General features: G+C 45.6%; 1 protein-coding gene across 3 annotated transcripts in view; it reads right to left on the bottom strand.

Moving 5' to 3' along the window:
* UNC5C (unc-5 netrin receptor C) overlaps nucleotides 1-25,145 on the bottom strand; it is a 700,386-nt gene extending 675,241 nt beyond the window's left edge. Inside the window, exon 1 of one of the 3 annotated variants that reach the window (XM_033957834.1) lies at nucleotides 24,811-25,145. In XM_033957834.1, coding sequence (XP_033813725.1) covers nucleotides 24,811-24,925 — 115 coding nt within the window. In that variant the 5' untranslated portion in view covers nucleotides 24,926-25,145. Of the gene's footprint in view, nucleotides 1-9,406; nucleotides 9,967-13,133; nucleotides 13,790-24,810 lie in introns of those variants that run through there. The other 2 variants (XM_033957824.1, XM_033957818.1) reach the window with 2 other exon arrangements.
* Between the last annotated feature and the right edge of the window lie 1,636 nt (nucleotides 25,146-26,781).

Raw genomic sequence — 26,781 nt, 5'->3', positions numbered from 1 at the left:
CTATTGTCTTCCTTTTCTATAGCAATGCTCGTTTAAAGCAAAATTAGTTCTGGGCTTACACTCTATTGTAATTATTTAAAAATGGTATCACTAATGGAAGCTTATCATTAAATTGCAGCCATGTGTGAAGGACACTGGTACATTTGGGCTGAGCTTTGCTTAAAAAAAAAAAAAAAAAGAACCAGAAAACAAAGTTTATGCTATTTATGCTTGTAAGAAAAATAACTGTGAAACTTTTCTGAAAGGAAGTGCCAGGCAAAAATAGGCCATGAGAAATAAAACAAGAGTTTGGAGAAAAAAAGGGCAAGAAAAAAAAAATGTCTTCTTTGTATTGACTAAAAAGGCAAATTCACATTTTTTTTCAACCAGTAAGAGCAGGGGTGTAAAATTCAATCACATCAAGGGGCCGAAATCCCAAACACAGGCTAAGTCGTGGGCCAGACTCTGCCCATCTCTGCCCCAGACCCCGCCCCCATAATAGTACTAATTGTAACACAATTTTTTTCCATTCATTTTTCATATTTACACACACAATATAATCTAACAACATATAATGGTTAACCACAAAATTAAACACACTGTACAGCACGCTTCTAAACATTCATTCCTACCAGAACACAGATAATCCCTATGGCAAATACGGGACCAAAAACTAAAAGTACTAATATATACAAATGAAACCCTAAGATTCAAGACTCTGCATGCAGTAGAAACCCAGAGAAATAGAAACAAATGCATTTCTTCCTGAACAGTGCAAAATATTGACAGCAGATGAAAACTCTCAAAATTGACACAATTCAATCACTAACCCCCTGTTTTACTAAGGTACGCTATGCATTTTAGTGTGCGCTAAATGTACACACACACTAACCACTAACACGTCCATAGACTAACATGCACGCATTAGCGTTTAGTTAGCGTGTTAGTGCTTAGCACATCTTTGTAGAAGGAGCTCCAAATTAAAAATAAAATCATTCCCCCTACCTTTGTTGTCTCCTTCCCTCCATGCGGTGTCTGAACTAGGTGCCTCCTTCCGGCGGGTGTCTTACCTTGTGACCGGTTCCCGCCTGGCCGTTTTATGTGGCCCGCTATGCAATGCGTTTTATGCATTGCCGCCCCCCTGTGTTTTCTTCTGGCCGGCTCCCCCTTCCTCACTGCCACAATGAGCACAAAGCCGTGGGCAGCGGCTCCTCGTGCGTCCCGCGCCTCATCTGGAAGCATTCCCTCTGACACGATATCAGAGAGAAGGCTTCTGTTTCAGGCACAGGATGCGCGTAGGAGCCGTTGCCCACGGCTTTGTAAACACTGCGGCAGTGAGGAAGAGGGAGCCGGCCAATAGATAACACCAGGGGCAGCAATGAAAATGCCACATCACACCGTGGGCCACATAAAACGGCCAAGCAGGCCGGATTCGTCCCATGAGCCTTGAGTTTGACACCTTTGAGCTAGAGGAACCTTCCAGAGAAAGATCTTAAATCAGCTCAAAGTTTATTTTTAGTATGCTGGCAGTGGGCCTTGCTTTGACTGCCCACTGCCAGCGTTCAACCCGGATATTCAATGCTAGGCCATTTCCAGCAACCAATATTGAATATCTGGGGTTTTTCAATGCTGGATAGATAGCTCATGGCTGATTGAGTCGATATTCAGATTTAACAAGCCATGGCTCCCTTTTATCAAGCTGCATAAGGGTTTAAAAAAAAAAAAAAAATCACAGACCGCTGCGGTAAAAGCTCCGATGCTCAATGGAATTCTATGAATATCAGAGCTTTTAAAACAGCGGAATGCAATTAAAAAATAAAAACCCTTACACAGCTTGATAAAAGGGGGCCCAAAATAGGTCTGCTTTTTATGTGGCCGAATTTGCCCACTAAGCCTGGCCAGTTAAATTCTGAATATCAGAACATAAGTGGTCACGCCCCTGGAACGTCTCAAACCTTGCCGGCATTTTTTACGGGTGCTAACCGGTTATATGCCGCCAAAGATAATGAGTTATCCACAGAGACATAAGTTAACTTGCTTTGAATATTTGTCGGAATGGAGTTTCTGGATTTTGTATTCCATGATTTAATCCCCAATAATCCAATTCTGTCTTGCCAAAGTAATCTCTCTATGGTATTTACATCACTTCAATAATATTTAAAACATTCTTTGCCAAAAAAAAAACCACAAACAAACATACAAAGCAATATTATGTTGGGTCTCTGTCCATTTCTAACAAAGAATTTCTGAAATCTTGTCAGTCATATATTTGTATGAATGTGAAGTCCTCACCGGGCAGACACCGACTTGACTGAGGTGCTTGCTGGCTACAAAATTAGGGTGTGTTTTACTAAGGCGCGCGCTAAATGCTAACGTGTCCATAGAATATAATGGGCGTGTTAGCATTTAGGGCTCCTTTTATCAAGGCGTGCTACGGGGGTCAGCGCGTCGGACATTTCAACACGCGCTGACCCCCGCGGCAAGCCTAAAAACTAACGCCTCGTCAATGGAGGCATTAGTGACTAGCACGGCAGGCGGTTGAACGTGCAGTATTCCACGCATCAACCGCCTACTGCAACTTGATAAAAGGAGCCCTTAGTGTGCGCTAAATCGGCCAGCACACCTTAGGGCTCCTTTTACAAAGGCGCACTAGCGGTTTAACGCATGTAATAGCACGTGCCAAACCACTGGATGCGCTAGCCGCTACCGCCTCCTCTTGAGCAGGCGGCAGTTTTTGGCCAGCACGGGGGTTAGCGCGTGATGAAAAAGTCACACGCGTTAACCCCGCTAACGCGCCTTTGTAAAAGGAGCCATTAGTATAATGAGACTTAGCAATGCAGATTCCATTCTGCGCTAAAGTCTGCTTTCCTGGAGCTGGGACATCCTTATCTACTGCATTAAAATAATCCATAGCAACAAAAGAAAACAGAATGTGAGGGAGAGGCTGAGGCAAATGAAAGAACAGAGAAGAGAAGGAGGAGGCTGGGCCGGTTAACTTTGCAAATCACTAAAAACGCAAATAAATTAGATGTCAGTGTTAAGAGGAGTCTCATGACCAGAAGCAACACTTCCTAGGGCAGAGGTAGGCAATTCCGGTCCTCGAGAGCCGGAGCCAGGTCAGGTTTTCAGGATATCCACCATGAGTATGTATGAGATGGATCTGTATGCACTGCCTCCTTGAGATGCAAATCTATCTCATGAATATTTGTGGTGGATATCCTGAAAACCTGACCTGGCTCCGGCTCTCGAGGACCGGAATTGCCTACCCCTGTCCTAGGGTAAAGGAGCACCAAGTTGAGCACCAGAGAGGTCAGGGTTCAAATCCTATTGCTGCTCCTTCTGACCTTGGGTATACATACAGTAATAACCTAAAACAACTCACCTTGATCTCAGATGTGGAAATGTTCCACTTATAAATATGAGAGAATGAACACTGAATGCTTGGGTTATAGTAATGCATTCAATAAGGTGTGGAGCCCATTGACTACATATATAGCAGGGGTGTTAAAGTCCCTCTTCGAGGGCCGCAACCCAGTCGGATATTCAGGATTTCCCCAATGAATATGCATGAGATCTATTTGCATGCACTGCTTTCGTTGTATGCTAATAGATCTCATGCATACTCATTGTGGAAATCCTAAAAAACCCAACTGGATTGTGGCCCTCAAGGAGGGACTTTGACACCCCTGATATATAGGGTCACATTAGCTGACATGTACTTTTTCTTATTAGATTACTTCCTTGCACATTCAGGGAGGGAGGGAGGATAGTAATATTATGTATGGTATATAGTTTATTGAAACTATAGTTATAAGTATATATTTCTAAATATTACTATTTAAGGGAAGGGGGGAGAAAATGATATGTTTTAAAATGTTGTATGGGTAAAGTGCATTTTCTGATTTGCTCTTGATAATTCATTGTAGTGCACTGTTATTTAAAAATCAATAAAGAATTATAAAAAAAAAAAAAAAAAAGAAAGACAAGTAATTAACTGCAAAGGCTAGCTAGGAACCTCTTTTCAAATGATAAAAATTCCCATTCTGTGCCTATGGAAACATCTTTATTAACCCCTATTTTTACAAAACCGTAGTGCAGTTTTTAGCACCGGCCACGGCGGCAACAGCTCTGATGCTCACAGAATCCCTATGAAAGTCGGAGCTGTTACCGCCATGCACTACGAGTTTTATAAAAGAGAAGGGGGGGTGTAAGTAATTTTCTATATGCGCAATACACAGTACACTCTTGAAGGCATTTACTCAAGGTTAGCATGTGTCACCTATTGCAGCAACCACTGCATAAAATGAGACTAGCAGTAGGTAACGCAGGCTGAGCCCTTACACGGAGACAAAGAAATGAACGGGCCTGAGGCAGGACCTAAGAAGCGATCAGTGTGAAAATCTTCAAAGTTTGAGGCGGCAGGAGGCAGGGTAGTAGACAGGACCTTCGTCTGCTCATCTTTGACACACACACACACTTTTCCCACGCCTTTGGAAAATGCCGCCTCAGTTCATAGATAAAATGTCACGCCGAAAGTCACTAAATGTAGTAAAAATCGCTAGCGATTTTTACTACATTTAGTGACTTTCGGCGTGACATTTTGTCTGTTTGTTTCTATTGTACTTTCCAACATTTTTTGTGACATATGTTTTTTCCTCTTTTTACCATGGACCCCTGATGAAGGTTGTCCGAAAGACGGACCGTGTTGGGTCCCCTGTTTGGTAAAAAGGTTTTAATATGTATTTTGGTTGCACAATAAAAATTTGCCTACATCGTTGTACATATCTGCAGTTTTGTTTTGTTTGTTCCTGGTTGGTTTTTTCACTGCAGACAAGGTTGGACTCCTCCTCCTCTTGGTTCTGTCGCCTCAGTTCATGTCCATATTGCTGCAGTCTATTCCAGGTTCCCTGGGCAAATATGGGGAACATGTGCAAAACATACGACTGTCTTTGGGAAAACATAACTAAAGGTGTGGATCTAAAGTGTTGACAATGGCCAAATGTTTTACGTCGTGATTCCAAAAAGCAGTCACATATTCGAACTTCTGTAACTTTTGTTTTGGATTTTGGACTGTTGCATTATAAATTGTTTGCTCTAATAGAATTGATTAAAACCTCTTTTTCTTTGTTTGTTTCTGGTAGTTTAAGACATGTTTTCCCAGAGACAGTCACACGTGGTGCGAAGGCACATGGATCAATACTGGCTCACTCCTTATGACAGGGCAGCCTGTACAGAGAGTGTGTGGCGCACTGGTTAGAACTACAGTCTCAGCACCCTGAGGTGAGAGTTCAAATCCCTCGCTGCTCTTTGTGATCCTGGGCATGTCACTTAATCCCCCCATTGCCACAGGTATACTAGTTAGGGGTTTCAGGATTTCCAACATATATATCATAAAAAACACATGCTAGACACTTATCTCGGTCTATCTGGTCTACAAGACTATGAGGTGGAACTAATCCACACTGGAGCAGTGCAAGAGCAATGTTCATTCAGCCTGAGGAGCACCTTACTAAAAGATCAATATTTGGAGAAGAAAAAGACCTCAGTTAAAGGGCTTCATGGATCTAAAAAAAAAGCTTCAAAATAGGTGATGCCACTCGGGTCACCACAGTAAACTTCTGTATTTTAAACTCTTCAATATATGGCAAATTTTACTCTGAAAGCACAGTCCCAAATGGTACACACTCAAGGTCTAATCTCAGAAGATCATTTAGAGTCAGCATTTGCTACTAATCGCAACTGCACAGCACTGAATGTCAAAAGAAACGAAAGGGGAAGACAGCTTCTGCAGGGCTCCAGCGCTATTCAGCTTTTCTGCCGGTTCCACTCTCTACACAGGCTCCAGACGTCCCTAATATATATGCATGAGATTTATTTGCAAGCGGTACATACAAATACATCTCATGCATATTCACTGGGGAGATGTTATGTTATACGTATTATGCCGGGATAATGAGGTTTTCTACTTTGCCTTTACCTATTCGGTTCAAGATTGGATTACTTTACAAGAGGTCGGGCCAGTTAGCCAGGAAGTTACAAAGGACAGTTTAGTTTCTGAAGCACTAACTGGGTTGTAGACCTTGAAAACAGACATTGAGCACCACGGTTCTTAAGTCATTAGCACGCAAGACAAATGCGCGCAGTCAGATGCACGCAGGACTTTATAGCGCAAGGCAATTGCCTTGCGTGGAGTTGCCTTGTGCTCAATTGTCTTGCGCCGAGATGTATTCACGCAACTGTCCGCGCGCTTTTGTCTTGCGCGCATTTGACTTGCCACCGAGCACCACAGCTCTACATAATCTTCCCACCCAAGTGAGCTTTACAATAGTATTTTTCTTCTTCAGTTATTCAGGAACACCTGTCATAATGCAGCACTATATGTCTCCCTCTCCTGCTTTCATGTCCACATCCCTACTGGAATGAAACCATAAGAACTGCCTGGATATAGACATGAGCCAATATCTGCAACTAGCCCCCTTGCCTAGCTCATACTGAGCCTGCGCTTGCGCAGAGAAACGGCCCCGCCCATGGCGTGCCCACACCGCTGGCCCATTATAGATATTTGATGTTGTTTTCGAATGCCTTCCCCCATCCACAGCTCAAGATTTACCAAAGCAATATCAGAGTAGGGCAGTCAGAAGATTAAAGGACCAAACAGCAGATCTAAGACCTGGACGAGGAAAAAGGCAACGGCAGGTATCCAGGGTCCTCCGGAGCCAAGATCACCACAGCAACATCCGGAAAGTCATGAAAGCCCCTTTGAGAAGAGGATAAGCAGGAAATCTGAGTAGCTGAGATGAACTCGACCTACCCTGGTTTACGAGTAAGGTTCATTCCTGGTGATAGTATGCATAAAACTCACTCATTTGGACACATTACTGGTGAAAGCCCATGTAAGTAATTAGTCTAATGCCACCATTTCCTCTTGCCTTGCAAACTATGTATTCTTTATGACAGACCAGCTCTTGATTTTTGGGGGTGCTACATTTATAATGACACGCTTGAGTGATTACTCCTCGTGATCTTGTGCACTACACTTTCACCCATTACCCCCCCCCCCCCGCCAACAGCCCAAATAGGGGGGAGGCTTTTCAGTGCAAGACCCTTCAGTAAGAATGCTTAAACACAAGCTGGAACAAGCTCTCTCTACCCTCTCGAAACATTACAGGACACTATGGTAAAACCACTTGCAGGTGTAAGGAGATATGACCATGTGGAACCTATTCTTGTTACCCTCTGCTGCTTCCAGTTATCTTTAGAATTTAGTATAAAGGTCCTTTTTTAGTAGCCCATAAGTCTTTTAAATTAGGAACAATGTCTTATCTAGCTCATCTTTTGACCTCTCACTCCTCATTTACTTTGTCTGCTAGCCTTTCCTCCTCCTGTGTGATTCCGTTCAAGTCCACCCAAAGGGGCAGTTTTGGAACATACTCCCTGAAAACTGAGGTTTCTAGGCATAGGATGAATCTGTGCTTCAGCCCTTGCTGTGCTTGGCCTTGGGGGGGGGGGGGAGGGGGCTGCTGCCTTGACTAGATTCCTTCTCTCTATGCCCTTTGATTTTTAGCTATGCAAACCGCCTTGTGCTTTGTACGAAATGCAGTACATCAAATCTTTAACTAAACTAAATCTACAGCCTTCCCAAGAACCCTGTTCTTCAATCCTACCACACCGTAATCCCAGTAGCCACACCTGACTGGGTGGTGGCTGCTGCAGGGGCAAGACATACTGGTTAACGTTTACTAGTTTTTTTATTCAGTTTTTTTTAGCCCCGTCCTTCCAAAGGAGCTTAGAATGGGCTACAACTCAGTCACTGAAGCATTTTCCCTCCAGTGGGCTCACAGTCTATCTAATGTACTTGGGGCAATGGGGGGGAATTAAGTGACTTGCCCAGGGTCACAAGGAGCAGCATGGGTTTGAACCCACAACCTCAGGGTGCTGAGGCTATAACTGTACACTATGCCACACGTGCCCTGTTCTAGCAAGGTCACAAATATATAGTGGATGAGATGGAGATCAGTTGATCTAGAGGGCCATAATAGTGGTAAAGATAGGGCACTGGGGAATGTGTGACTCTCCCCCACCCCACCCCACCTTTCTTTTACTGCATCCCACAACTTTCTTGCTTAACAGCAGGCCAGTGAATCCGAGCTACAGCTTAGGGACTGATAAACTCCCACCTCCTGTTACAGGACAGATGTCATCGGATCCCCTGAAAAATAAAATGGGAGGGGGAGGCATAGCAAAGGGTAAGAGCCAGAGGCAAACCCCCCCCCCCCCCTAAAGGGTCATGAATTTGATTTCCCCTTTTACAGGTGAAGACCTGTTTGGGTTTTTTTTTTTCTGAGCAAAGCCGTTTACAGCTTTGGACTTTCTAGAGGCCTGGGGACTACGATCACCCCTCCCTTCTTTCTACTAATCCGTTTATCGTTTTGCCCGATTGTCTCTATCGATCTCACCTTTCAAATCCCTTTCCCCAAATCTGTCTGGGATAATCTAGGCAGAAAAATCAAACCTCTGGAGTGAAAATATAAAGCAGTCACAAACTCCAGCTCCTCTTTATGTGGTTAATTATCCAATTAGGGGATTTAGTCAATAAAGAGGGGGTTTTTTGTTGTTGCTTTTCCCCACAGGCTTTGAATGGGGAGAGGGGGAAGGGACAAGATCTTTGAATAGGACCTTAAAAGTTCTTCAAACCATAGAGCTTTTTGTCCAATAAAATGAGTCCTCCTGGGCCAATCCCACTTTGTATGAATCATATTCCTAAAAAAAATATATATTTTAAAAATCTCATAAGTAACTGCTAATTCAGGTCAAGGAAAGGAATGGAAAGAATGACAAGTTACACTGCACTGCCTTTTGACGCCATTCTAAATAGAGACAAAGTTCAATTTACAGACTCCAACTTCTGTAAAATACAAAACAGTTCAATGGCATTGAGCCACTTGATCAAACCAGGTACTGATTGTGCCTTTTATTAGCCAAGGAGTGCAGATGAATGCCCATCGCCACCCTTCATCTTATATGCCTTACCCCTACCAAGGAACAACACTGACATTTTGAAATCAGCACCTGCTGTGTTCCGAAACTTTCAATTCTACAATTGTGCTCGTTTTCACAGCACCAGGTCCTGGCAATATCTGATCAGCTTCCAGATCCCATTCATGATTTCCCCCCCCCCTCCCCCTAACATCTCAGCATCTTCACTTTTTAGAGGTATTTCTCATTTTCTCCAAAATTTAGCATCTTCACATTTAGATCCCAGAAGTTACTCGGCTATCCGCAAGCAACTGTATGAGCAGAGGAGTGCCAGGGCCAGATGTGGGGAAAGACTATTACCACCTGGCACTGCTTATGCCAGTGTGCATTTATTTAGACTGGGTGCAATTTGCACACCCAGCGCAAGCCTCCACCCGGGTTTCTCTCTTACCTTGAGCTGCCGAGGTGCTGCTGGCACTCAGGATCGCCAGCGCAGGCAAGAAGAACATTTGCAGGATGCAGCCCAGCCCTAGCCCACAGCTGGCAGTCTCCAGCCCCTTCCCCATGCTCCTCAGGAAGAAAACAGATGCCGGGTGGGCAGAATCCCAGCCGAACACTCTCCACACCACTCAGACTTCCAGGGACAAGAAGAAGAAGAAGCCGCAGCAGCTACCTGGTAAGTCCAGAGAAAAGCAAAAAAAAACAAAAAACAAAACAATTCCACTGGCTTCAGTCTCGGAAGTTTTGGGGTTTTTTTTTTTCTTCCTCCAGAAAGAAATCCACTCGATCAGAATGGACCGGGCAAGGCACAGAGGCTAGGTGGCAATCTCATGGTCTGAGTGGAGAAAACAAGCCTCTAGAATAGCGGGTCTCGCAGCGCGGGAAGAGAGAACATCTTTGTAGCACTGTTTCCCATGCGTGTTTTGGACAGAGAAGGCAGAGCTCAGGTGCCGGTGTTGTTGTCACTGTACAGCGGAATCCGCGTGCGAAGCGGACTACGTGAGCCTGTCTCCGTTTCTCTCTCTCTCTCTCTCAGCCTCGACAGACTGGGGAAAAAAAAAAAACCCTGCCTCAGCAGCACCGCTCTGATCAGTGGAGCTCAGCCCTCCCCTACCTGCCCACAGACACAGTGAAAATCAGAACTGGATTCCTGGATTGGAATCCTGCTCTTATCTCTGGTTTAAAAACAAAAAAGGAAACATTGTTGACGTTTGACCCTTTATTATATATTTTAAATGTTTATGCATTGGGTTGGTTTTTTTTTTTTTGGGACACTTTTACTTTCTGTCATCAGTTTCTGGATCCAGCTCTCAACTCCCCGGGAAGGGGTAAAACACGGAGCTCAGTTCCTTAGAGTGGATCTCTGTGACTCCCCCACACCCACATCAGATCGTCAGCCTACAGAAAGTCAAGGCAATGGAACCTGATCGCTAGATACTCTGGACCTGGATTTTATTACTAGAGTACAAGAAGGACGCCAACGTTTTATTTGGAAAAACATCTTTTATTTCATGTAACAAAGAAGGGGGGTGAGTGGGCACTTTACATGGGCAGAATACTTTTTTTTTTAACGTACAAGCTTCATCTACAGTTCACGAATGGTAACACTAAAGTTTTTTTTTTTCCACAGTCCCCCCCACCCTCCAAGGTTTCTGTTTTCTCACCTCTATTTTTCAGTTTATTGGGGTCCCTCCCCCAAAGTATTCTGTGACTTGGCTCTGTATGAACCTCTCCTACCCTGGTAAATTGGCTGCTTTTTTGAGTGAGGATGTGCTCCTCCATTATGCTGCACTGATCGTCTGGCCCTTTCCTAGCCCTCTGGGTGGGGTAACGGGTCCTGACGACTATATTTCTGCTGCCGTTGTACTAATGACCCTCCTGAATGCATGTGTCAGTGAAGCAGCTTCTCTTCTTCCTCTTGTACGAGTCCGTTTATTTGCCAACACTCACCTATAAACTGGGAGAGAGGCATTTCGGGGCACGACTTCATATTAATTAGAGAAAAGGGAGCTTCTTCCCATGCACCATGCTCTTTAAATTCAACCATGCCACACCTGACGGCAAGAACCGAAACAGAAGCAACACATACTCGTGTAACTTACACACGCATGCTCCAATATCTGCAAGGTCGCCAATCCAAGCCCAAGATTCGCTACCTAAGTGAACAGATTGTATGTTTTGGGGTAAAAAAAAAAAAAATTATCCTAAATGGTTTAAAATTCAGGTTCTTTATCATATTTCCCTATCTGTCCCGGTGGACTCAAACTCAACTCTATCTAGCCAACCTGGAGCAACAAGGGGGATTAAGTGACTCGCCCGGGGTCACGAGGAGAAGCGAGAGATTCAAACCCACGACCTCAGGGTGCCGAGGCTGTAGATCTAACCACTGTGCCACACGCTCCGACACGCGCACATGATTTCCTTAGCGGGTAAAGTCAAGGGTGCTCGGATAGGCGCATAAGCAGGGCTGGCTGCAGGTGGCCAGGAACTTGTACACTCCCAGTCTCTAGGACAGCTATCATCATCACTGCCCCCTCCCCCATCCCCCAATCCCATACCTAGCAGCGCTATTTAGAAATGATAAGTAATAGTAGTAGATGTAAATATCCACACAAAGCACACATACATGGGTATTTCCCGGACTTTCATGCGAGAAAAGCCAGTGTTTTGAAGTTGACCCAGTTTAAAGCCTGTTAAACACATTTCAAAATGTATTCGAGCAAGTTTGAGTTCCCTGTTCTTCCGTCCCTTTATCTTTCTGCCTGACTATATATCGATCTCACCTTTCATTCATTCCCTTCCCCCCATCTGTCTCCATGTTATCTAGACAGAAAGATCTCTCAACCCTCTGGAGTAAAATTACTCTAGTGGTCCTAATTCATGCTGTTCTTCTCGTGGTCAATTAGCCAACCCCTTTCTCGGTCTTTAAAGCTTCTTGCCCAGGAAAAGGATCTAACTTTAGTCCAAGAGCTGCCTTGCGTTGAAATCATCTTCCTTTCTTGAAATCTCAGCGGTAAGAAAACAAACCAGATTAAAGGAGGGAATCGCAGGAGGCGCCTAAAATGACTTTACACAGCACCAATAAAAGCGAAGTTTGGGCAAGACTCAATATTCTGTTCTGTGATAATTTTTTTTAAAATTTATAACATTTTTATTGAAGCAATCAGTAAATATACAATATTACAATACAATAAAAGTCATTAAATTAAAATTAATCAAAAATTTTTTTTTAAAGTACCAGTATTGTAGCTACTTTTTCCATTAAGAATACTAATCTTATTGAATTTTTCTTATATAACAAAACACAACTGAGGAGAGCTATATAAAACATAATTACATCATTGTCATAAAGGAGGACATTAATATATGACAGGGAAATGGAAGCACAGGAGGAAACTAGTCGATAAGAAGTTATATTGCACCTCAGTGTACCGTAGAAGAGAGGGATTGGTGTTTGCCGCCTAATTTTCATACGGGCCCTTTGCCAGCGCTTCCTGCTGCCAGATTTATCGGGTAGCTTTCTGCTCGTGTGAAAATATAGAAATAAAACCAGCAGTTCCTGGAAAGGAAGCCCTCCAGTTATGCCACCAAATGCAACACTGGTTTGACCTCTTTTTGTGTTGGACGGGAGAGGGGGGAGGGGCTCCCTGCGCCTTATTCCTGTTAGGAACCCTTCCGCTGGCTCTGCCTCACTTACAAGTCAACCAATACGGTTGAAACGCTCCGCCAGCATCCGCCACAGTTGAATATATAGACCGCAGGCGGCTCTGCGCAGCGCCGATTTCACCAAACTTTTCCCAGCAGGTTGCCCTAGTGATCAATCTGCTGAAAAATCTGGCTTTGCATATTTTTTTTTTCTAATTATGGTTTGTCCTATATACGGATAAACGCCAGCTATGGGCAAAGGCGTTTATATGCGGGGGGAATATGCGGAGAGAACGACCGGGGGGAGAGGGAGTGGTTCCAAACAGAGAACAAATGAAACCCTCCCCGGACAGTGAACGAATTCGCTTGTACTGAATGCGATCAGCACCCACAAAGCAAACTGCTGCTCGGTCTGCAAACCTCTGGCAGCCTTACTCCGCTTCCTGTCCAGGAAACTTCCCCCTCCACCATAGAGACAATAATCGGACCTGTTCACCCTTCCAATCCTTCCTCCACCCGGGTGGCTCTCTTACCTTGAGCTGCTGAGGTGCTGCTGGCGCTCAGGATCGCCAGTGCAGGTAGGAAGAACATTTGCAGGATGTAGCCCAGCCCTAGTCCACAGCTCGCACTCTCCAGCCCCTTCCCCATGCTCTTCAGGAGGAAAGCAGCGGCCAAAGAGTCCTGAGAGCTTCCACTTTTTGCCAGCCTGTGTAGGGGGGGAGGGGGGGAGAAGAAAAATCCAAGGCACACACCCCTCCAAACTACTCAGATTTCCAGGGACGAGACGAATAACCAGCAGCTACCAAGTCCGGAGCAAGCCAAGAATAAATTCCACTGGCCTCAGTCACTGAACTTTTTTTTTGCCTCCTTGTCTTCAAATCTTCCAGAAAGTGATCTGCTCCTTTACAAAGAAATCACTTGATGGGGATTGACCGGGAAAGGCGCAGAGGGTAGATGTAAATCTCATGGTCTCAAGCAAGGAAACAAGTCTTGCAGTGCATGAAGAGAGAGCATCCTCTTAGGTCTCGTCTGATCGCTGCTTCACGTGAGTGTTTGGAGAGAGACGGCAGAGATCATGTGGTTTGTGGGTATTGCCTGGGTTTCTATAAAGCAGAACCTGCGCCGTGAGGCAGACTGCAAGAGCCTGTCTCCGTCTCTCTCCCTCTTGCAGCTTCCTACAGAGACTGAGAGAAACACTACCTCAGCTGCAGTTCAGTGGAGCTCAGCCCTCCTCTGCCTGTTGGCAGGCAGAGCCAAATCCAGAGCTGGATTCCTGGACTGGAATCCAGCTTTTACTTCTGGTAAAAGAAGCCTTCTTTTCATCTACCAAATTAGAGAGAGAGAAAAAAAAAGGTCTAATATTTGGCAGCTAAAATTTAATGCAAAATACAGAGTGATGCACTCAGGATGCAAAAATCCTATGCGATTGTGGTAGGGTACAAGAAGCTGATATGCTTGGACAGGTGATGGTGTTTGAGGATCTCCAGATAGTGAAAAACAGCGTGGCAAGGTAATAGCCAGGGCAGGCTTAACCTATGGACCAGGCGAGGCTCTCTAAAGCGGTGGTTCCTAACCCTGACCTGGGGGACCCCCCCCCCCAGCCAAGATCACTACAGCAACATCCGGAAAGTCATGAAAGCCCCTTTGAGAAGAGGATAAGCAGGAAATCTGAGTAGCTGAGATGAACTCGACCTACCCTGGTTTACGAGTAAGGTTCATTCCTGGTCATAGTATGCATAAAACTCACTCATTTGGACACATTACTGGTGAAAGCCCATGTAAGTAATTAGTCTAATGCCACCATTTCCTCTTGCCTTGCAAACTATGTATTCTTTATGACAGACCAGCTCTTGATTTTTGGGGGTGCTACATTTATAATGACACGCTTGAGTGATTACTCCTCGTGATCTTGTGCACTACACTTTCACCCATTACACCCCCCCCCCCCCGCCAACAGCCCAAATAGGGGGGAGGCTTTTCAGTGCAAGACCCTTCAGTAAGAATGCTTAAACACAAGCTGGAACAAGCTCTCTCTACCCTCTCGAAACATTACAGGACACTACGGTAAAACCACTTGCAGGTGTAAGGAGATATGACCATGTGGAACCTATTCTTGTTACCCTCTGCTGCTTCCAGTTATCTTTAGAATTTAGTATAATGGTCCTTTTTTACTAGCCCATAAGTCTTTTAAATTAGGAACAATGTCTTATCTAGCTCATCTTTTGACCTCTCACTCCTCATTTACTTTGTCTGCTAGCCTTTCCTCCTCCTGTGTGATTCCGTTCAAGTCCACCCAAAGGGGCAGTTTTGGAACATACTCCCTGAAAACTGAGGTTTCTAGGCATAGGATGAATCTGTGCTTCAGCCCCTTGCTGTGCTTGGCCTTGGGGGGGGGGGGGGAGGGGGACTGCTGCCTTGACTAGATTCCTTCTCTCTATGCCCTTTGATTTTTAGCTATGCAAACCGCCTTGTGCTTTGTACGAAATGCAGTACATCAAATCTTTAACTAAACTAAATCTACAGCCTTCCCAAGAACCCTGTTCTTCAATCCTACCACACCGTAATCCCAGTAGCCACACCTGACTGGGTGGTGGCTGCTGCAGGGGCAAGACATACTGGTTAACGTTTACTAGTTTTTTTATTCAGTTTTTTTTTAGCCCCGTCCTCCCAAAGGAGCTTAGAATGGGCTACAACTCAGTCACTGAAGCATTTTCCCTCAAGTGGGCTCACAGTCTATCTAATGTACTTGGAGCAATGGGGGGAATTAAGTGACTTGCCCAGGGTCACAAGGAGCAGCATGGGTTTGAACCCACAACCTCAGGGTGCTGAGGCTATAACTGTACACTATGCCACACGTGCCCTGTTCTAGCAAGGTCACAAATATATAGTGGATGAGATGGAGATCAGTTGATCTAGAGCAACGGTCTCAAACATGCGGCCCACGGGCCGCATGTGGCTCTCCAGGTTTTATATGCGCCCCGCGGTCTGGAGGCCATCATTCTCTTCCTTTTGGAGCAGCAGCCGGCTCGTTCGCTCAAAGCTGCGGGTTGGCGGCTCCTTGCTCTATCCACTCCTGCATCGGAAGCCTCTCTGATGTCACAACATCAGAGAGGCTTCAGACACAGGCGCGGATCTCGCAAGGAGCCAGCCACCCGCGGCTTTGAACGAACAAGCCGGCCAGACACGCTGCTGCTCCAGTGGCGTACCAAGGGGGGGGGGGCCGTCCACTGTTCTCTTCCCTGCAGCCCCGACCAACTCTGGCGGCTCGACGTCAATTCTGATGTTGAGAGGACGTTCTGGCTAGCCAATCGCTGCCTGGCTGCCCGGAACGTCCTTTCCGACGTTAGAATTGACATCGGGCAGCGAGAGTTGGTCGGCCCCGTGCAGAAGAGAAGCAGGTAGATGGCCTGTTCCCGATAGCGGCAGCAGCAGCAGACTATTCCTCGGCGGCGGTGGCATGGGGAGGGCAGGAAGGAAGGAAGAAAGAAAGAAAGAAGGTGGGGTGGGGACAGGGAGCCAGAAAAAAAGCAAAAAATGGGGCACGGAGGAAGGAAGAAAGAAGAAGGGTGGACAGGGATCCAGAAACAAAGCATAAAATGGGGCACGGAATCAGAGAAAGACAGACAGAGAAAGAAAGAAAAAGTTGGGGGAGGGAATGAGGTCTGGAGGAGAGGAAGCATACAGGAGGCTGAAAGAAGGGAAGAAGTATTGTATACACAGTCAGAAGAATAAAGTGCAACCAGAGACTGATGAAATTGCCAAACAAAGGTAGGAAAATGATTTTATTTTCAATTTAGTGATTGAAACGTGGCAGTTTTGAGAAAGAAAAGATATTGAACTTTAACTGTGAGGGCTGCAGAAAAAATAGTTAATGTCTTATTAAAGAAATGACAATTTTTGCATGAGGTAAAACTCTTTATAGTTTATATATCTTTCCTTTTAACTGTTAAAGGAAAGTTTCATAAACTATAAAGAGTTTTACCCAGTGGCATACCTAGGGTATGTGGCACCCAGGGCCCATAATTTTTTGACACCCCCCCCATGTAAAAAAAATATTTTTTGTAATGACCATGAAACGGAATAAATGGTCAGAATAGAAACAGGCAGTGAAAATTTTCTTATATTCCAAACATAACATAACATAAATTATGTCTGAATTGTCATGACATCAGAAGTACATATGGAGTAGTTGCAGGTGATGCTTGGGACAGTTCTGATTGTGTTAGTTCGGTTTCATGTGTTTTTTGAATAGAAGGGTTTTTATTTCTTTTTGAAGGTTTTGTAGTCTGTGGTCGAGGTCAATAGGTTGTAGAGTTTGGGGTCGAGTGTTGCAGCTCGAATGGCTAGGAGGTTGTCGAACAGTTTTTTTCTTTTGACGTTTTTTGGTTGGAGGGTGTGTGAATGGTGCGTGAGTTCTCCTATATCTGTTTGAGGTGGATTGAATTATTTAGCTGAATAAATTAGTTACCCCTCATCCCACACACATTTATTCTCTTCCATTTTTGTTCCCATTATAAAAACCACTGATAAGTTCCCAGAAAAAATATACATTAAAATAAGAAGTGAAAACAAAGGCCCCTAAAGATGAGAACATAACATAAGAATAGCCTAACTGGGTCAGACCAATGGTCCATCATGCCCAGTAGCCCATTCTCATGGTAGCCAATCCAGGACACTAATACCTGGTCAAAACCCAAAGAGTAGCAACATTCCATGCTACCGATCCAGGGCAAGCAGACACTTCCCCCATGTCTTAATAACAGATTATGGACTTTTCCTCCAGGAATTTGTCCAAATCTTTCTTAAAACCAGCTACACTATCTGCTTTTACCATAACTTCTGGCCACTTCATTTTTAAGTTTAGATCTTTCCTTTCAAACAGAGACCTTGCTAGATGTCAAATACAGCACAAGGTAACTTCACATGGACTTAGCTGTGCAGGAAATGTGAATCTCCTCATACACCCACCATATAGTGCAAAAATGTGCAAAGGTCTGTTTTTTTCTTTCGATCACTACATAGCCTAATGCCACACAAGCAGCGCTGTTACAAACATATTCTGTAGGTCAATGCTAAGGATAACAAAGTTTCCTTCCTTGGACCAGAAGGAGATACTGATAAACCGCTGGAAGAGATCCCAAAACACCACCCAAAGACCCACTCAGTGTGTGAACCAGTTGAGTGGGGGTGGAAATGGGCCCGGAGTTTGCTCAGCAGAATTTCCCAGACCACCTCTTCCTCTCAACACATTGACACGCTGCCACCACCACCACTAGGAACACCTCACTGGGTAGGCCAGCTCTGCTATAAACTTTATAAAACACATTATTATATTTTCTTATAAAGCACATATTTTAACTGAACTCTCTGACATCCTCAGCCTTTTCATTCACAAAAATAAAAGGAAGAAAAGTTCCTATTTCCTGCTGTCTCATGTCCCCGGCCTATACAATATTTTTTTTCTGCAGACCCTTCAAAAGTCTGACCAAATCCTCGTTTCACTTGCATTATAAAGTACTGAGGATGCCATCTCTCCCTAATCCCAGGTCCTAAAGTCTAAGACAGTAGCGCAAACTAATGCTGCCAGATTCAGGAAAAAAATTTCGATTCGATTCAGCCTATTGAATTGGTTTTTCAATTTGATTTTCCTGCCCTGTTGGGTGATTTTTTTCAAAAATCCTGGTGGGTTTTATAGCTTTTTCACCCCCTTTGGCTTCTCCTAACCACACTGGCGCTGTGGTGTAAATAAAATAAAGAAACAAAAAGGACTTTTCCTCTCTCTGTTAAATCCTAGCTCACGTTTGCAGTCCAACACCAGCTCTGGCAGGATATACATTTCAAATCTGACATATTGTAATCACAAAACAAAATAAAATTAATTTTTCTACCTTTTGTTGTCTGGTTATATTTCAAATCTTGTTGGTCCAAGGCTCTGGTTTTCTTCTGATAACTTGCTTGCCAGGGTCTCCTTCTTTCTTCTTTCTGCATGCTAACCATCCATCTGCCAACTCTGTCATCCCTTTCCATTTCCCTTCACTCCCCAGGAAGTCTGGTATCTTTCCTTTTTTTTCATCTCCCTCCAAAGATCCACCTTTTCTTAACTACCCTTTCATCCGGCATCTCCCCCTCCTTCCCCACCACCCCAGAGTCCACCATCTCTCCCTTTCTTTTCCCAATTACCTTCTATCCAGTATCTCTATCCCTCCTCCACACCATCCCTTGTGTCCAATTTCTCCCCCTTTCTGTTCCTTCCCTCCCAAATCCCATGGTCCATCATCTCTCTCCCTCTCCTCTATTTTCAGACCCATTATTTCTTCCTCCCCCCAAAGTTTGGCATATGCACGTCTCTTTGAACACCCCCTTTCCTCCGTGTACTTCTAAACCAGGGTCCCCCCCAAAGGCCTGTCCCCCCTTAAAGGACTGCCTGTCCCCCCCCTTGAAGGTCTACACCCCCCTTGAAGGCCTGTCCCCCCTTGAAAGCCTGCCTGTCCCCCCCCTGAAGGCCTGTCCCCCCCTTGAAGGCCTGAACCCCCCCGAAGGCCTGCACCCCCCTTGAAGGCCTGTCCCACCCCCTTGTAGGCCTGTCCCACCCCCTTGTAGGCCTGCCTGCCTGTCCCCCCCTTGAAGGCCTGTCCCCCCCCTTTGAAGGCCTGCACCCCCCCCGAAGGCCTGCACCCCCCCGAAGGCCTAACCCCCCCGAAGGCCTGAACCCCCCGAAGGCCTGAACCCCTCGAAGGCCTGTCCCACCCCCTTGTAGGCCTGTCCCCCCATGAAGGCCTGCCTGCCCCCCCCTTGAAGGCCTGCACCCCCCCTTGAAGGCCTTCCTGTTCCCCCCTCCGAAGGCCTGTCCCCCACCTTGAAGGCCTGTCCCCCCCCTTGAAGGCCTGCATGCCTGCCCGCCCGCCCACCCTGAAGGCCTGATGCCCCGACCCACCCCGAAGGATCGCTCGCCTCCCTGGCCTCCCCGCACCACCTATGAAGCAGCCCGCAGCAGGATCGCGATGTCAGCGATCCCTGCGCTGCTTTGGCGCTGCTTCCTGTGCCGCGGTCCCGCCCCTCCTCTGACCCTCCTCTGGTGTGGTGGGAGACCCCACCCCCACCACACCAAAAAAAAACACTTTCCTTTCTTTTACTGCATCCCGCAACTTTCTTGCTTAACAGCAGGCCAGTGAATCCGAGCTACAGCTTAGGGACTGATAAACTCCCACCTCCTGTTACAGGACAGATGTCATCAAATCCCCTGAAAAATAAAATGGGAGGGGGAGGCATAGCAAAGGGTAAGAGCCAGAGGCAAAAAAAAACCCCTAAAGGGTCATGAATTTGATTTCCCCTTCTACAGGTGAAGACCTGTTTGGGTTTTTTTTTTTTCTGAGCAAAGCCTGTTTACAGCTTTGGACTTTCTAGAGGCCTGGGGAACACGATCACCCCTCCCTTCTTTCTTCTAATCCGTTTATCGTTTAGCCCGATTGTCCTCTATCGATCTCACCTTTCAAATCACTTTCCCCAAATCTGTCTGGGATAATCTAGGCAGAAAAATCAAACCTCTGGAGTGAAAATATAGAGCAGTCACAAACTTCCAGCTCCTCTTTATGTGGTTAATTATCCAATTAGGGGATTTAGTCAATAAAGAGGGGTTTTTTTTGTTGTTATTTTTCCCCACAGGCTTTGAATGGGGGGGAGGGGGAGGGGACAAGATCTTTGAATAGGACCTTAAAAGTTCTTCAAACCATAGAGCTTTTTGTCCAATAAAATGAGTCCTCCTGGGCCAATCCCACTTTGTATGAATCATATTCCTAAAAAAAAATATATTTAAAAATCTCATAAGTAACTGCTAATTCAGGTCAAGGAAAGGAATGGAAAGAATGACAAGTTACACTGCACTGCCTTTTGACGCCATTCTAAATAGAGACAAAGTTCAATTTACAGACTCCAACCTCTGTAAAATACAAAACAGTTCAATGGCATTGAGCCACTTGATCAAACCAGGTACTGATTGTGCCTTTTATTAGCCAAGGAGTGTAGATGAATGCCCATCGCCACCCTTCATCTTATATGCCTTACCCCTACCAAGGAACAACACTGACATTTTGAAATCAGCACCTGCTGTGTTCCGAAACTTTCAATTCTACAATTGTGCACGTTTTCACAGCACCAGGTCCTGGCAATATCTGATCAGCTTCCAGATCCCATTCATGATTCCCCCCTCCCCCTAACATCTCAGCATCTTCACTTTTTAGAGGTATTTCTCATTTTCTCCAACATTTAGCATCTTCACATTTAGATCCCAGAAGTTACTCGGCTATCCACAAGCAGAGGAGAGCCAGGAGTATGAGCAGAGGAAGTGCCAGGGCCAGATGTGGGGAAAGACTATTACCACCTGGCACTGCTTATGCCAGTGTGCATTTATTTAGACTGGGTGCAGTTTGCATACCTAGCGCAAGCCTCCACCCGGGTCTCTCTCTTACCTTGAGCTGCCGAGGTGCTTCTGGCGCTCAGGATCGCCAGCGCAGGCAAAAAGAACATTTGCAGGATGCAGCCCAGCCCTAGCCCACAGCTGGCAGTCTCCAGCCCCTTCCCCATGCTCCTAAGGAGGAAAACAGCTGCCGAAGAGGGTCCTGCGATGCCACCCTGCGCGGCGGGTTGGCAAAATCCCAGCCGAACACTCTCCACACCACTCAGACTTCCAGGGACAAGAAGCAGCAGCTACCTGGTAAGTCCAGAGAAAAGCAAAAAAAAAAAAAAACAATTCCACTGGCTTCAGTCTCGGAAGTTTTGGGGTTTTTTTTTTTTTCTTCCTCCAGAAAGAAATCAACTCGATCAGAATGGACCAGGCAAGGCACAGAGACTAGGTGGCAATCTCATGGTCTGAGTGGAGAAAACAAGCCTCTAGAATAGCAGGTCTCGCAGCGCGGGAAGAGAGAGCATCTTTGTAGCGCTGCTTCCTGCGCACGTTTTGGACAGAGAAGGCAGAGCTCAGGTGCCGGTGTTGTTGTCACTGTACAGTGGAATCCTCGTGCGAAGCGGACTACGTGAGCCTGTCTCCGTTTCTCTCTCTCTCTTTAAGCCTTGACAGACTGGGGGAAAAAAAAAAAGCCCTGTCTCAGCAGCACCGTTCCGATCAGTGGAGCTCAGCCCTCCCCTACCTGTCCGCAGACACAGTGAAAATCAGAACTGGATTCCTGGACTGGAATCCTGCTCTTATCTCTGGTTTAAAAACAAAAAAGGAAACATTGTTGACGTTTGACCCTTTATTATATATTTTAAATGTTTATGCATTGGGTTGTTTTTTGTTTTTTTTTTGGACACTTTTACTTTCTGTCATCAGTTTCTGGATCCAGCTCTCAACTTCCCGGGAAGGGGTAAAACACGGAGCTCAGTTCCTTAGAGTGGATCTCTGTGACTCCCCCACACCCACATCAGATCGTCAGCCTACAGAAAGTCAAGGCAATGGAACCTGATCGCTAGATACTCTGGACCTGGATTTTATTACTAGAGTACAAGAAGGACGCCAACGTTTTATTTGGAAAAACATCTTTTATTTCATGTAACAAAGAAGGGGGGTGAGTGGGCACTTTACATGGGCAGAATACTTTTTTTTTTTTAACGTACAAGCTTCATCCACAGTTCACGAATGTAAACACTAAAGTTTTTTTTTTCCAAAGTCCCCCCCCCAAGGCGTCTATTTTTCAGTTTATTGGGGTCCCTCCCCCAAAGTATTCTGTGACTTGGCTCTGCATGTTCTGTATGAACCTCTCCCAACCTGCTAAATTGGCTGCTTTTTTGAGTGCTCCTCCATTATGCCGCACTGATCGTCTGGCCCTTTCCTAGCCCTCTGGGTGGGGTAAAGGGTCCTGACGACTATATTTCTGCTGCCGTTGTACTAATGACCCTCCTGAATGCATGTGTCATAAAAGCAGCTTCTCTACTTCCTCTTGTACGAGTCCGCTTATTTGCCAACACTCACCTATAAACTGGGAGAGGCATTTTGGGACACGACTTCATATTAATTAGAGAAAAGGGAGCTTCTTCCCATGCACCATGCTCTTTAAATTCAACCATGCCACACCTGACGGCAAGGACCGAAACAGAAGCAATACATACTCGTGTAACTTACACACGCATGCTCCAATATCTGCAAGGTCGCCAATCCAAGCCCAAGATTCGCTACCTAAGTGAACAGATTGTATGTTTTGGGGTAAAAAAAAAAAAAAAAAATTATCCTAAATGGTTTAAAAATTCAGGTTCTTTATCATATTTCCCTATCTGTCCCGGTGGACTCAAACTCAACTCTATCTAGCCAAGCTGGGGCAACGAGGGGGATTAAGTGACTCACCCGGGGTCACGAGGAGAAGCGAGAGATTCAAACCCACGACCTCAGGGTGCCGAGGCTGTAGATCTAACCACTGTGCCACACGCTCCGACACACGCACATGACTTCCTTTAGCGGGTAAAGTCAAGGGTGCTCGGATAGGCGCATAAGCAGGGCTGGCTGCAGGTGGCCAAGAACTTGTACACTCCCAGTCTCTAGGACAGCTATCATCATCACTGCCCCCCCCCCCCAATCCCATACCTAGCAGCGCTATTTAGAAATGATAAGTAATAGTAGTAGATGTAAATATCCGCCCAAAGCACACATACATGGGTATTTCCCGGACTTTCATGCGAGAAAAGCCAGTGTTTTGAAGTTGACCCAGTTTAAAGCCTGTTAAACACATTTCAAAATGTATTTGAGCAAGTTTGAGTTCCCTGTTCTTCCGTCCCTTTATCTTTCTGCCTGACTATATATCGATCTCACCTTTCATTCATTCCCTTCCCCCCATCTGTCTCCATGTTATCTAGACAGAAAGATCTCTCAACCCCTCTGGAGTAAAATTACTCTAGCGGTCCTAATTCATGCTGTTCTTCTCGTGGTCAATTATCCAACCCCTTTCTCGGTCTTTAAAGCTTCTTGCCCAGGAAAAGGATCTAACTTTAGTCCAAGAGCTGCCTTGCGTTGAAATCATCTTCCTTTCTTGAAATCTCAGCGGAAAGAAAACAAACCAGATTAAAGGAGGGAATCGCAGGAGGCGCCTAAAATGACTTTACACAGCACCAATAAAAGCGAAGTTTGGGCAAGACTCAATATTCTGTTCTGTGATAATTTTTTTTTTTAAATTTATAACATTTTTATTGAAGCAATCAGTAAATATACAATATTATAATACAATAAAATAGTCATTAAATTAAAATTAATCAAAAATTTTTTTTTAAAGTACCAGTATTGTAGCTACTTTTTCCATTAAGAATACTAATCTTATTGAATTTTTTCTTATATAATAAAACACAACTGAGGAGAGCTATATAAAACATAATTACATCATTGTCATAAAGGAGGACATTAATATATGACAGGGAAATGGAAGCACAGGAGGAAACTAGTCGATAAGAGTTATATTGCACCTCGGTGTACCGTAGAAGAGAGGGATTGGTGTTTGCCGCCTAATTTTCATACGGGCCCTTTGCCAGCGCTTCCTGCTGCCAGATTTATCGGGTAGCTTTCTGCTCGTGTGAAAATATAGAAATAAAACCAGCAGTTCCTGGAAAGGAAGCCCTCCAGTATGCCACCAAATGCAACACTGGTTTGACCTCTTTTTGTGTTGGACGGGAGAGGGGGGAGGGCTCCCTGCGCCTTATTCCTGTTAGGAACCCTTCCGCTGGCTCTGCCTCACCTACAAGTCAACCAATACGGTTGAAACGCTCTGCCAGCATCCGCCACAGTTGAATATCTAGACCGCAGGCGACTCTGCGCAGCGCCGATTTCACCAAACTTTTCCCAGCTGGTTGCCCTAGTGATCAATCTGCTTAAAAATCTGGCTTTGCATATTTTTTTTTCTAATTATGGTTTGTCCTATATACAGATAAACGCCAGCTATGGGCGAAGGCGTTTATATACGGGGGAATATGCAGAGAGAACGATCGGGGGGGGAGGGGTGGTTCCAAACAGAGAACAAATGAAACCTTCCCGGACAGTGAACAAATTCGCTTGTACTGAATGCGTATCAGCACCCACAAAGCAAACTGCTGCTTCGGTCTGCAAACCTCTGGCAGCCTTACTTCGCTTCCTGTCCAGGATACTTCCCCCCCGCCCCCCCCCCAACACCTCCGCATTAGAGACAATAATCGGACCCGTCTACCCTTCCAACCTTTCTTCCACCCGGGTGGCTCTCTTACCTTGAGCTGCCGAGGTGCTGCTGGCGCTCAGGATCGCCAGTGCAGGTAGGAAGAACATTTGCAGGATGTAGCCCAGCCCTAGTCCACAGCTTGCACTCTCCAGCCCCTTCCCCATGCTCCTCAAGAGGAAAGCAGTGGCCGAAGAGTCCTGAGAGGTTCCACTTTTTGCCAGCCTGCGTGAGGGGAACGGGGGAAAGAAAAATCCAAGGCACACACCCCTCCAAAACTACTCAGATTTCCAGGGACGAGACAAATAACCAGCAGCTAACAAGTCCGGAGCAAGCCAAGAATAAATTCCACTGGCCTCAGTCACTGAACTTTTTTTTTTCTTGCCCCCTTGTCTTCAAATCCTCCAGAAAGTGATCTACTCCTTTACAAAGAAATCACTTGATGGGGATTGACCGGGAAAAAAGGCGCCGTGGATAGGTGTAAATCTCATGGTCTTGAGCGAGAAAACAAGTCTTGCAGTGCATGAAGAGAGAGCATCCTCTTAGGTCTCGTCTGATCGCTGCTTCCCGTGAGTGTTTGGAGAGAGACGGTAGAGATCATGTGGTTTGTGGGTATTACCGGGGTTTCTATAAAGCAGAACCTGCGCCCGTGAGGCAGACTGCAAGAGCCTGTCTCCGTCTCTCTCCCTCTTGCAGCTTCCTACAGAGACTGAGAGAAACCCTACCTCAGCTGCAGTTCAGTGGAGCTCAGCCCTCCTCTGCCTGTTGGCAGGCAGAGCCAAATCCAGAGCTGGATTCCTGGACTGGAATCCAGCTTTTACTTCTGGTAAAAGAAGCCTTCTTTTCATCTACCAAATTAGAGAGAGAGAAAAAAAAGGTCTAATATTTGGCAGCCTAAAATTTAATGCAAAATACAGAGTGATGCACTCAGGATGCAGAAATCCTATGTGATTGTGGTAGGGTACAAGAAGCTGATATGCTTGGACTGGGAGAAGGATCTCAGGTGATGGTGTTTGAGGATCTCTAGATAGTGAAAAAACAGTGTGACAAGGTGGTATGGCAGGGCCGGCTTAACCTATGGACCAGGCGAGGCTCTCTAAAGCGGTGGTTCCCAACCCTGACCTTGGGGACCCCACCCCCAGCCAGTCGGGTTTTCAGGATATCCCTAATGAATATGCACGAGAGAGATTTGCATACCTGTCACTTCCATCATATGCAAATCTCTCTCATGCATATTCATTAGGGCTAGCCTGAAAACCCTGTCCTGGAGGAACACCAGGCCAATCGGGTTTTCAGGCTAGCCCTAATGAATATGCATGAGAGAGATTTGCATATGATGGAAGTGATAGGCATGCAAATTTGCTTCATGCATATTCATTAGGGCTAGCCTGAAAACCCAATTGGCCTGATGTTCCTCCAGGACAGGGTTGGGAACCACTGCTTGATTAGGGATATCTTGAAAACCTGACTGGCTGGGGGGGGACCCACCAAGACATGGTTGGGAACCACCGCTCTAAAGGACGCCAAAACGCCTGTTGTGTTACCGGCCCATAGGTTAAGCTGAAGTCTGGCAAAGGGAGCATCTCATCTTGCTTACCATCCTGAGCAACATGCAATGACACGGTGACAAAATTCATTACCGTTCCCGTCCTCGCGGATAACCGCGGGAAATAATCCCATGCCATTTTTTTAGTGTCTATTTCAACCTCAGTCCTTCTACACCAGCATTCTTCAAAGCAAAGCTTGTGGGTCAGTGGTTGTGGCCATTCATACTCTGATTCTTATGGGAGCTAAGGATAATGAAGCCATTGTGACATCACTGATGTGATTGGCTCTTAGGCACTGGTGGAATGAAGCATTATGACATCACAATATCTGCTCTGGATACCAGATACTGTCATTCTGTAGTGTCTATCTCAACCTCTGTCCTTCTACACTAGCATTCTTCAAAGCAAAGCTTGCAGGTCAGTGGTTGTGGCCATTCATACTCCGATTCTTTCCTCTCTCCTTAAAGAATGACATG

The sequence above is a fragment of the Geotrypetes seraphini genome, chromosome 1, assembly GCF_902459505.1.
Source record: "Geotrypetes seraphini chromosome 1, aGeoSer1.1, whole genome shotgun sequence".
In the NCBI taxonomy this organism is placed as follows: Eukaryota; Metazoa; Chordata; class Amphibia; order Gymnophiona; family Dermophiidae; genus Geotrypetes; species Geotrypetes seraphini.
This window is presented reverse-complemented; position numbering and strand designations above follow the sequence as displayed.